The sequence below is a fragment of the Papaver somniferum genome, unplaced genomic scaffold (genome assembly GCF_003573695.1).
Source record: "Papaver somniferum cultivar HN1 unplaced genomic scaffold, ASM357369v1 unplaced-scaffold_18, whole genome shotgun sequence".
Taxonomy (NCBI): domain Eukaryota; kingdom Viridiplantae; phylum Streptophyta; class Magnoliopsida; order Ranunculales; family Papaveraceae; genus Papaver; species Papaver somniferum.
The window spans coordinates 8647008-8659389 of record NW_020627707.1 but is presented as its reverse complement, the minus strand read 5'-3'; the positions used below and the strand labels follow the sequence as shown (position 1 = coordinate 8659389).

General features: G+C 41.7%; 1 protein-coding gene across 1 annotated transcript; it reads left to right on the top strand.

Annotated features, from left to right (window-relative positions):
- The first annotated feature begins 9431 nt into the window (after nucleotides 1-9431).
- Nucleotides 9432-9878, top strand: LOC113338017. Its single transcript, XM_026583543.1, has one exon. The coding sequence runs from the start codon at nucleotides 9432-9434 to the stop codon at nucleotides 9876-9878; it is 447 nt and encodes a 148-aa protein (XP_026439328.1).
- The last annotated feature ends 2504 nt before the right edge of the window (nucleotides 9879-12382 follow it).

Sequence of the window (12382 nt, the reverse complement as noted above, 5' to 3'; positions counted from 1 at the left end):
TCCTTCTCCCACGAATATACCTACGAGTTTTGTTCCGTCTTTTGATAAATCAAGGTGAACAGGAACCAATCAATAATACCAGACTTATATTCCCGAAGAAGAACTTAGTATTATTAATCACCTCAGAATAATCTTAATCAACCCAGCGAAAAAATATATTGCGGAATCACAAACGATGAGACAAAGTTTGTTTGTGATTACTTTTTATCTTACCTATCGGAGATATAAAATCTCGAGCCAATTATTACAATCGTACTCGTAACGATATAAACATCAAGATCAGATCACACAACTACGATAAAAGTAGTATCGGTTTGGCTTCACAATCCCAATGAAGTCTTTAAGTCGTTAACCTGGTTTAGAAGAAGAAACCAAAGGTTAAAGGAGAATCGACTCTAGCTTAGCGCAACTAGTATCACACTGAATGTGTGGGGATTAGGTTCCCCAGTTGCTAGAGATCTCTCTTATATACACTTGCAAATAAGGGTTTGAAATTAATGTTAGCTTAGTAACAAAATATTCAATATTCACCGTTAGATGAAAACCTGATTAGATTCAAGCTAATATTTCTCAACCGTTAGATCGAAAACTTAGCTTGTCATACACAAAATGAAATGTACAATTTTGGGTTTATGAAACGTACCCAAGCATTAACATTTGTTGGTTCAACAAGTCAACCAAATGGTTAGCCATATGATTACTCTCATATCAACCTTATTCTTCTTCACCATAACTAGTCCAAATGACTCAAATGAACTAGTTAAAGAGTTGTTCAATTGCAAGGAAATCTTATGTAACTACACAAAACACAATTGACGCAAAATCGGTTTGATTCACTCGAATCGGTTCATGAACTTTATACCCACGGTTTGCAAAAACACTCCTTAGTTTATTTAAACATTAGTTCAAGAACAACCGACTTTAGATATAACCTGCTCAAGTTCGCAGACTGGGTTCGCGGGCTTAAGCTCATGGAAGGAGTACACAAACTCCAGCAGAAAATCTCGGGCCGAGAAGTTCCGCAAGTTCGCGAACTGAGTTCGCGGACTTGGCTCACGCCACTTCCATTTCTCTTGATCAACAAAGTTCGCAAACCTTGGTTCAAGGAATAAGGACTTATACATATATGTGTTTCCACAACAATGCTTATATCCTACCAATGGTTATATAATCTAAACTCTCATTTTAATCATTGAAACATTCTCAGAGAACGTTATATAGCCGTTATTCACAAACCATTTTTCTTCAGAGCAATTTTCAAAGTGATTGAAACATAACATGACTTTCGTCACTTGGTAAAGATGAATTCGGCTAAACCGAAAGCTTTCCTACACACATTTCGAGAAATAGATAGGTGAGATAAACTCGGCTCGAAGTAGAAAATGTGTATAATGAAAGTCTATATATCAAAACGACTTTTGTCTCAAGAGTAGGAGATAGAGTACATAGACTTTTGAGTGACAGGTAAGTTCAAGTCTCCACATACCTTTTAGTCGATGAAGATCCACCAGTTCCTTGAGTAGTCCTTCGTCTTGTATGATGATTACCATGGAGTTTTGATCTCAACTACACTTTCTATTCTAATCCAAGACCTTTAGATATATTGGCTAGAAATAAAGACTTATAGTTTTGATCACTAACATTGACAAACATGCTTGAGATAGCAACGCATGCGAGTTCGACCGAGCAATGCTCTAGCACAGTGCTTTGAATCAATAGCCCAAAATAGGGTTGGTCACACATCTTTTAAAACCCTAAATTGCATCAACGACAGTATGCAACTGCCGCAAGTCATCTCGTCCATCCAACTTCGCTAGCCTAGTCGGATGGTCTAGATTTATTTTCAAGAGGCCAACAGGGTAATAATGTGATCACCGGCCACCCCTCCTCTACAGGGAACGATTGACCAAGTCATAGCTCATCATAGGGTTCTCAAACGATCTCCCAAAGGTGGCCGGTCACGCTACTTTTTAAGACCGTTCAATTCGCGACTAATTTGAAGAACTCTAAAACAACGATGTTTCCTACACATCGATTGTTTTCAGCAGTTTGTTTAAAAGCGATGCTTCATTTGCATCAATTATAAACGATGCTTTATGAATATTGATTCCACAAATAATTTTGTTATTTAGCCTAAAAGCACTATGTGCTGCTTTTAGCGGCGAGTCTCATGACTTGACCCATTTACTCGAGACATCAAACATGCCACAAATTGGGGGATGCTTAGTGGGGTATTGGTCTGGTGACTTACGGCGTGCGGCGTGCAACGCCCCCATTACGAGAAAGTGTCAGGAAAGGACGGACAGTTAACAGAGAGAGTAATGGGTGAAAGGGTAACCAGTCTTCCCTCATGATGGAAACGTGATGATCACCACATTTCGCACAACCCCACTTATCCACTACTTAACTGCCTCCACTTCCTACGAGACCAAGGTGCGCTCAATGACTTGTATAAATAGGATTTCAACCTATTTCAACTAACAGAAGTGATCAACACACATATCTAGAAAACACCGAGAACTGATAGCTTACATTCTGCAAGCCAGTTTCACATTCTGATACAAGTCATAAAAAATCCACACCTTCGTAATTCAACATTCTGATCTCAAAAATCTTTTTCGCTTCCCTCCATAAGATCAAACCTTCTCCTTCACTTTGTGACCGAATTGAATCTGGAACAACCATTTCTTGGTTTAGGCCAGAGTCTTACAGATTGATCTCTCGAATATAAAAGTACTCATGTGCAGTACATTTGTTTAGGGTTTGAATTCGTTTCTCATTCAAGAATAGCAGAAACAGTTTTTACCCTCAAACGAATGGCGACCACAGTGGGAAATTAATCTCTCGGTTGCGAAGGAAATTTCTCAATTTTCATTCCAATCTTCCCAAACTCAAGATGATGGATCTTAGGTCTAAATTCAATCATTAACCAAAATTCACTTCAATCACCAATCCCAACTTTCCGCTTCATGAGTCATCCCGGCTATCCCAAACACTTCCAAAGCTGCCAATGCTCGAAATCCAATCACCATGGAAGGTATAGAAAACCGGCTATAGCAAGAACCATCAAGCATCCGCCCGGAGAACGCCACCAATTTCAGAGATGACACAAAAAATATTGAATCCTTGTCTGAGGTATGTTATTCGCCAGCGATGACGCAGACAGAGTATGTGTCCGTATCGGAAAAAGGGAATGGCCAACACCAGCGTATCGTACGCAAGCGCAGACAACACATCCTATGGTGTCACATCCTCTAGCACCAGCACCAGTAGCACCGGAAGCATCCCCTCTGGCGTGACGCCTCCTCTTACTTGAGCCAGAGCCGCCGCTACTACTAATATTTCTTCGAGCATGACGCCTCCAATCATCACTAGGTTGCTACCAAACTTCTTCGTCAGGACGAGATACTGGAGGAGCCATAGGAAGCCAACCTCTCATTACCATTATCGATTTAATGGAGAGACAGGAAGTTCTTTCCAAAATTCAGACGGACATGGCCACAACTCAGAAGGTGCGAAACAACGAACATCTGAATGATTATGTCAAGGGATTCAGAATTCAGGCGTTAGATTGTTATGATCCAAATGTGACTGAACATCAATTGGTGGAGTTGCGCATTAATGCTTTCTGGGAACTTCGTTCAGAAAACCGTACAGTCTATGATGGAGCATTTTTGTGAAATTATGTATTTCTCCAAGGCGCAACGTCAAGACATATTCACAGACCTCAACCGTGTTGTATCAAGCATGCATCTGTTTCAGTCAGGGAAGCCGCCCCCAAACCCCAATCTTTCCTTGAAAGCGCAACTGATAGACACAACTGGGGACTCCTAACCACCGCTCACTTGAAGGATGTTGAGTTTGACAGCATACTGATTGACGCGACCTCTGATTTCAACATTTTCACCGTCAAGACTCTGAGAGCTGCAAAGATTTCAAAGCAGGAAGTTGTTCATTACCCAATCATAATAAAACTCAGAGAGAGAATCCAGAGACGCTTATGGGTACATCAACCTCGAAATAAAGGTGGGAGATTCTCTAACACACACCAAATTTCATGTGGTTAAAAAATACCTAAATTATGATATAATCTTGGAGCGCTCATGGATACACGATAACAAGGCAAAGATAGGAGTATGTCCTTTGCCAGTGTATATACCTGAGAGGGTCTCCAACAATCCATCCGATCCTGAAGATTATTTGTTGCCGCGTGGACAACTCGCAAATGTGACACAATTTCCTGGAGAGAGTGTAGTTTCGCAGGTTCCACGAGTAAGTCTTGCTGAACAACTTTCTTTACAACCGGTTATTTTTTGTCCCATCAAGACCTGGGGACTTTTGCCCGTGTATCAATTCCTCGACATCCTGATGTCATCACTAAAGCCTGATGCTGCTTGCTCACGGGAGAGCCTAATATACCCAAAGAAAAATCATACGCGAAGGACATGCCTAGCGGAAACAGAGCTAAGTAACTATCCTTAAACTAAATGTTTTATATCTATTAGGCATATCAAATAATTTTAAATACGTTAGTGTTGAGACATGCAAATTCTTCAACACTCACTACTGTGTTGCCAGGCAAACTGCCTCAACACATCCTTCCTCTTAGTGTTGAGACGTTCAAATTCCTCAACACTAACCATTGTGTTGTCAGGCGTAATGCCTCAACACGTTTTCCTCTTTGCGTTGAGACGTTCAAATTCCTAAACACTCGCTACTGTGTTGTCAGGAAAACTGCCTCAATACGTTTTTCTATTAGTGTTGAGACATGCAAATTCCTCAACACTCACTATTGTGTTTCCAGGCAAACTGCCTCAACACATCCTTCTTCTTAGTGTTGAGACGTTCGTTGTCAGGAAAACTACCTCAACACATCCTTCCTCTTAGTGTTGAGACGTTCAAATTCCTCAACACTCACTGTTGTTTTGTCAGGCGTACTGCCTCAACACGTTTTCCTCTCAGTGTTGAGACGTTCAAATTTCTCAACACTCACTACTGTGCTGCTAGGCATACTGCCTCAACACATCCTTCCTCTTAGTGTTGAGACGAAAAAAATTTCTCAACACTCACTAATGTGTTGCCAGGAAAACTTCCTCAACACATCCTTCCTCTTAGTGTTGAGACGTTCAAATTCCTCAACACTCACTATTTGTTGTCAGGCATACTGCCTCAACACGTTTTCCTCTTAGTGTTGAGATGTGAAAATTCCTCAACACTCACTACTATTTTGCCAAGAAAACTTCCTCAACATATCATTCCTCTTACTGTTGAGACATTCAAATTCCTCAACAGTCGATATTGTGTTGTCAAGCAAACTGCCTCAACACATCCTTCCTCGTAGTGTTGAGACGTTCAAGTTCCTCAACACTCACCATTGTGTTGTCAGGCGTACTGCCTCAACATGTTTTCCTCTCAGTGTTGAGACGTTCAAATTTCTCAACACTCACTACTGTGTCGCCAGGAAAACTTCCTCAACACATCCTTCCTCTTAGTGTTGAGACGTTCAAATTCCTCAACACTCACCATTGTGTTGTCAGGCATACTGCCTTAACACGTTTTCCTCTTAGTGTTGAGACGTGAAAATTCCTCAACACTCACTAATGTGTTGCCACCCAAACTGCCTTAACACATCCCTCCTCTTAGTGTTGAGACGTTCAAATTCATCAACACTCACCATTGTGTCGTCAGGCGTACTGCCTCAACATGTTTTCCTCTTGGTGTTGAGACGTGCAAATTCCTCAACACTCACTACTGTGTTGCCAGGCAAACTGCCTCAACACATCCTTCCTCTTAGTGTTGAGACGTTCAAATCCCTCAACACTCACCATTGTGTCGCCAGGCGTACTTCCTCAACACGTTTTCCTCTCAGTGTTGAGACGTTCAAATTCCTCAACACTCGCTATTGTGTTGTCAGGCAAACTTCCTCAACACATCTTTCCTCTTAGTGTTGATACGTTCAAATTCCTCAACACTCACTACTGTGTTGTCAGGCATACTTCCTCAACACATCCTTCCTCTTAGTGTTGAGACGAAAAAAATTCTTCAAAACTCACTATTGTGTTGTCGGGCATACTTCCCCAACAGATACTCCCCTAAGTGTTGAGACGCAAAAATTCCTCAACACTCACTACTTCGTTGTCATGCATACTACCTCAACACATCCTCCTTTTAGTGTTGAGACGTACAAATTCCTAAACACTAACTACTGTGTTATCATGCATATTGTCTCAACACACTATAATGTTGATGGATCCACCACCTCAACACTCATCTTTATATTCAAGGCTCGACTGCCTTAACACTCATCGGTCGAGACTCCACTAATTAAATATATCATTTTAGTATTATCGGCATCAATGTGCTAGAAGGGTGATTGCTACTTGCCTCGATATTTCATTAAACATGTTATGCTCAAAGGCCAAGCCGGCCTATCTCCTGGTAACGTCTGCTTACTCTTCTCATGAACTTTATTTTCATCTGTCACCATCTAGTGCTTACCCCACAATAGCGTCACTATTACGTGCTAAGCAAGGGACTTAATGTTGATGGTGGTTTTCAGTTCAGGGCTAAAAGCGTGAAACCCTGTATTTAATGCGTTGCCATCTTGCAAAGGAACTAAGCCAGTTGAAAAGTACTGAGTTCCTAAGCCTCTTCACTCATATATGTATTTAGCAATTCAATATATCTGTGTATATAAAATTTATTCAGAATGGTGCATGTAGCAACAATCCCAAATATTCTATGAACTTTATCTTGCACCAGCATTATTCACTAATGCATGGCCTTCCTAGTATTTTCCTATGCTATGTTCCCCAGTTGAACTCTCAATATTGGCATGACATGACGATTAATGTTCACTCGCAGCAGAGTAGCGCGAATCTCCCGAAATGTCAGTATTAAGATCTGCGTGAAGATACTTAGAAACACACAGGTTACAACACTCTCTGATAAAGAGATTTTTGTGTCAACACGCTGTTAAAAGTGCGTCGACGCGCTTAAATTCCTTAAGAAAAATAAGCTTAGACTGTCCATGTCAGTCTTAAAGAGCAATCACGACCACACGATTCGACAAGCTTAGCCTCTTCCCAGCAGAACTAGGCAACCTCCATGATAACCACCGACGATCCCACTAGCATCCCAGCCGATCGGAATCCCTTTAGCTTACCCGCAACACCCTTGAACGTGAGCCAGAACATGGGTGATCACGCAGTTGAAAAGGGAGCTCAAACGAGCTAAGACCGACTAAAACAGTCTCAAAATTATCACATCCGCCCAATTTAGCCAGCCTAGTTGGACGGTCTAGATCTTCCTTCGAATGATCAAAAGGGTGCTGGCGTGTTCACCGGCGACCCAACTCCATCCCTGGTCGATCGACTTGTTCATGGAAAGCCAAGAGCGCATCAAATCGCTTGATCAAACTAGGATGAACGCGCTGTTTTGGAAACCCTAGTTTGTGTTGCGGAAACACGCTACTATCGCAAATCTTAGCCAGCCAAATTGAATGGCTTAGATCCAATTTCAGGCGGCCCAGAAGACGTCAGCATGCTCACCGGCAGCCTGCCTTTGCACCTGACCGATCGGCCTGTTCAAACCAATGTCCAGTGCTTTGAATCGATATCCCAAAATAGGGTTGGCCGCACGAATTTTAAAACCCTAAATTGCATCAACGGCAGTATGCAACCGCCGCAATTCATCTCGTCCATCCAACTTCGCTAGCCTAGTCGGATGGTCTAGATTTATTTCAAGAGGCCAATAGGGTAATGTTGTGATCACCGGCCACCCCACTTCCACATGGAACGATCTACCAAGTGGTAGGTCACTCATAGGGTTCTCAAACGATCTCCCAAAGGTGGTCGGTCATGCTACTTTTTTAAGACCGTTCAATTCGCGACTAATTTGACGAACTCTAACACAACGATGCTTCCTGCACATCGATTGTTTTCAGCTGTTTGTTTAAAAGCGATGCTTCATTTGCATCAATTATAAACGATGCTTTATGAATATTAATTCCACAAATACTTTTGTTATTTGACCTAAAAGCACTATGTGCTTCTTTTAGCGGCGAGTCTCACGACTTGACCCATTTACTTGAGACATCAAACATGTCACAAACTGGGGTATGCTCACTGGGGTATTGGTATGGTGGTTTACGGCGTGCGGCGTGCAACCCTCCCATTGCGAGAAAGTGTCAGGAAAGGACAGATAGTCAACAGAGAGAGTAGTGGGTGAAAAGGTAACCAGTCTTCCCTCATGATGGAAACGTGATGATCACTACCTTTTGCACAACCCCACTTCTCCACTACTTAACTGCATCCACTTCCTACGAGATCAAGGTGCGCTCAATGACTTGTATAAATAGGATTTCAACCTATTTCAACAAAGAAAAGTGATCAACACAAGTATCCAGAAAACACCAAGAACTGATAGCTTACATTCTACAAGCCAGTTCCACATTTTGATACAAGTCATAAAACATCCAAACCTTCGTAATTCAACATTCTGATCTCAAACACCTTCTTCGCTTCCCTCCCTAAGACCAACCCTTCTCCTTCACTTTGTGGCCGAATTGAATCTGGAACGACCATTTCTTGGTTTAGGCCAGAGTCTTACAGATTGATCTCTTGTATCTAAAAGTACTCCTGTGCAGTACATTTGTTTAGGGTTTTAATTCGTTTCTCATCCAAAAACAGCAGAATCAGTTTTTACCCTCAGACACTTTCATGGAAAATAATTCCCTTTACAATGGTTGTAAGTTGTGTAACTATACTCCTGTTATCTCTCATCTCATGTTCGCAGCCGATCTCCTGCTATTTGGTAACTTATATAACAAGGAGATGCAGATATTACCGAAGTTTTTTCACACCTATGTTGGCTGGTCTGGGCAAAAAACAAATATGCAGAAGTTTGTTGTCCTTTTTAGCAAAGATGTTATAGAGGAAAGAATAGTTAAAGCAAATGGAGATTAGTGATAAATACCTTGTCCATCAAATTCTTAAACCGGGTCACCTAAATGCCTCCTTTGAGTTTCTTAATGATAAGTTTGATGCAAAATTGGCAGGGTGGAAGGGTTTTCATCTATCTCGTGCTGGGACAACAGTTCTTATCAAGACTGTCTTGCGGAATTATTCCTCCCTTTAATTATATGGAAACCTCTATAATTCCAAACAAGACGATGGACACTTTGAGCAAAACAGTGAGGAACTTTTGGTGGGGACATGTTAGAGATACTATGAAGATCCACTTTATGAAGTGGAATCAGTTTGAACTCTCAGAATTTGAATAAAACTATGATTGCGAAATTGTCTGAAAATTTCTTGAAGAGGGATAGTATGATAAAAAGCAAAATAAAAAAAAATGGAAGCTTCTGGGATGCGAAAAGACCAACTAATAGTTCTTCCAGTTGGAGAAGTATGCTGAAATGAATAGATGATATGAGGGAAGGGTGTTGTCGGAGAGTAGGGAATTGTGCAAATATCAAAATATGGGCTGATCCCTGGGTCCCAAATTTACCAAAGAAGTCACCGGAAAGAAGGATCAATATACTGACTGAATTGACAATGACAAAAGATTTGATTATTCATGACGAACACAGATGGGATATAGACAAGCTGAAGCATCTATCCACTCAATTTCAAGTTAAGAAGATAATCGAAATTCATCTGCCGACTAATGATAACAATCCGAGGAACAAACTACTTTGGACACCCCACCCTACAGGCGAGTATTCTGCTAAATCTTATCAAAATACTTTAACTGACAGACAACCTACTAGCTCCCCAGCCTCTGAATTTCAGAGGAAGAGACTATGGAAAGTGCGTAATATTGCTCCTAAGGTTCAGTTCTTTATTGGAGGATCCTCAAGAATGGGATTGCAGTGAATGGTAATTTCATGAGAAAAATAAATGATGTTAATGGAGAGTGTAGATTCTGTAACAGAGGCATATAATCTCTTATTCATTTATTGTCCAACTACTCAAGTTGTTCTCTTTGTTTCGCATATGAACCTCGGAATAGGATTAACACTGAATGACTCTTTGCAAGACTATATAGCTAGGTGGCTCAATGAAGGTGGTGATTACTGCAAACTGAATGTGGACACACGAACTACGTGGGGGTCCGAATGCCCACAATCAATCGTTAACTTCTAAAGAGATTACGATGATGATACCCTGATGTGGATTCATTGGCTCAAAACCTTCGGGTTTATCATGGCCTCCTCCAACTTCCCCGTGTGTGGCGTTCATGCATGGGATACAAGTATTAAAGGAAAACAAAACATATAAGCAAATACATGCGGAGCTAAATGAATGTAAAGTGCTGAAATGTAAATAAGACCAAGGTTTACGTGGTTCAGCACTAAGGCCTACATCCACGGGGTTTATTGTTCTACTATATTATTCACGGTTACATGAATAGTTGAATGACTTTGGGTTTACATATTTCTCTCCACTAAGGGATTAACTTACCCTTACTATTCTCTCTCTCTCTCCTTCTCTCCTGATGTTTTCTCCCCCTCCTTCCTCTTTGTGGAGATTGGGTATTTATAAGGTTGGAACGTGGGACCCATCTCTGAAGACCGTTGGAACCTTATCTTCTCGTGTCCTTGCGTCCATCACGCGGAGGTCTGCGTTTTCCCCTCGATCCCGCGGAGGCATCTTCGCTCGTTCCACAGGTTGGTCGACACGTGCACTGCTCAGAGTGTTTAATGCGGGTAGTTGAGGGGTCTGCTCGTGTCAGACAAGTGTCTTCTGCCCCTGTCAGTCCGTGTCAGCTAACTTTCTCTCCACCGTTGATCTTGGCCCCTCTTCTGGGGATGAGATAAAGCAACTCCTAGGGGTTTATTTGGTGCTTCGTGACGCATCATGTTTTGATGTTTTGGCTTGCATGCTTTCCACGTACCTTTCTGTATACACGTGTCTGATAGTGAGATATATGTGTACACAATTTGCCCCTTTTCTTCGGGCTTAAATGTCTAATGGGTGCCTTGAAGAAAAACTATCGTCGCACATTCTTCTCACTCCTAATAACTTCTCCTAGATACTTGGGCACGTCTTTTATTCGTGCATTAACTGCTTATGTAACGGGCACGTTTTCCTATTTCTCCCTTAATTTCCTCTTTTCTTTCGGGTATTTTAAGGATAGAGAGGAAATTTAATTTCATTCTTCCTAAACACTCTCTCAGTTCATTCTTCCTTTAAATTTCCTGCCTTCCTTCATTGAACCTGTGACCTTAAATTCTTTGTCAGTCTTCATTGCACCTGTGATCTTAAATTCTATCAGTCTTTATTGCACCTGTGATCTTAAATTCTCCCTTCATTGCACCTGTGATCTTAAATTCTCCCTTCGTTGCACCTGTGATCTTCCCCTGTTCGTTTCTTCTACTTGCTGTTTTTGCCGGTGAGTTTTTCTTTTCTTTATTTCACTGTTTTATGCCGTGTTGATTTGTGAATTTTCTGCTACTGTTGTTCCTTGTTTGTGATGAAGAACTTTTTCTGATGCTTGCATACTAGTTTGCCCCTGTTCTCATCTTAAATTAAGGAAGCCATTACTTCGAGGGTGAAATATTGAGCATGTATCCTAATTTTAGGGTTGCTATGTTATCTTTGTTGTATTGCTATGGATGTGTTTTTGATTTTTGGTTATCGTGTGTAACTTGTTTTGATTTATTCTTTCCGCAGCCATGTCTGACCGTCCGCGGCCTACTTATGAGACTCCTGATTCTAGGTTGTCGAGATCTCCTCAGCGTCGAGAGTCTCAAGATGATGTTCGTCGGAGTCGAGTTGTTTCTGGAGCGAAAGCCTCGTCCTCTCGGGAAGAGATTCCTTCGATAATTCCGTCTGGTTTCACGAAGAGTCTTTAAGCAGTCAATGGTGCGTCCTCGTGAAGATACTAGGAGTACGCAGGCTCCGCCCCGCGCTATTGCTTTTGACGTTCCTCCTTTACGTTCGTTAGTGCCCGAGCATCATCTACGGTCTTCTCCAACTTTTAAAGGGAAGAATACAAAGGGCGTAGCTCCTAGGGTTGAATCTTCAAAGAATCCCCCCCGTGAAGAGAAAGCGTCTGAAGCGTTTGTTAGTTCGTCCGGCCCCGCCGAGGGGAGGCTGCTCCCTTGATACGCAGTGTCTCTGTTAGCAGGAAAAAAGTAACCTTCAAGCATATCGATCTTGAAATATTCAAGGAAAAGCATGAGCTTCAAGCCTTCGGGGTTCGTTTCTATGCCCCCGAGGATGATATTACGTATGAGCTTATCTCCAAGTACGAATTCGATGAATTTCATTTTTTACTGCCTACGATCGATGAATTTGAGGCTGGTCTGATGCTGCCTTTGTACAAATCGGGTGATTCCTTTTACTACGACGTGCTCGCTAGTCGTGAGGGTTCT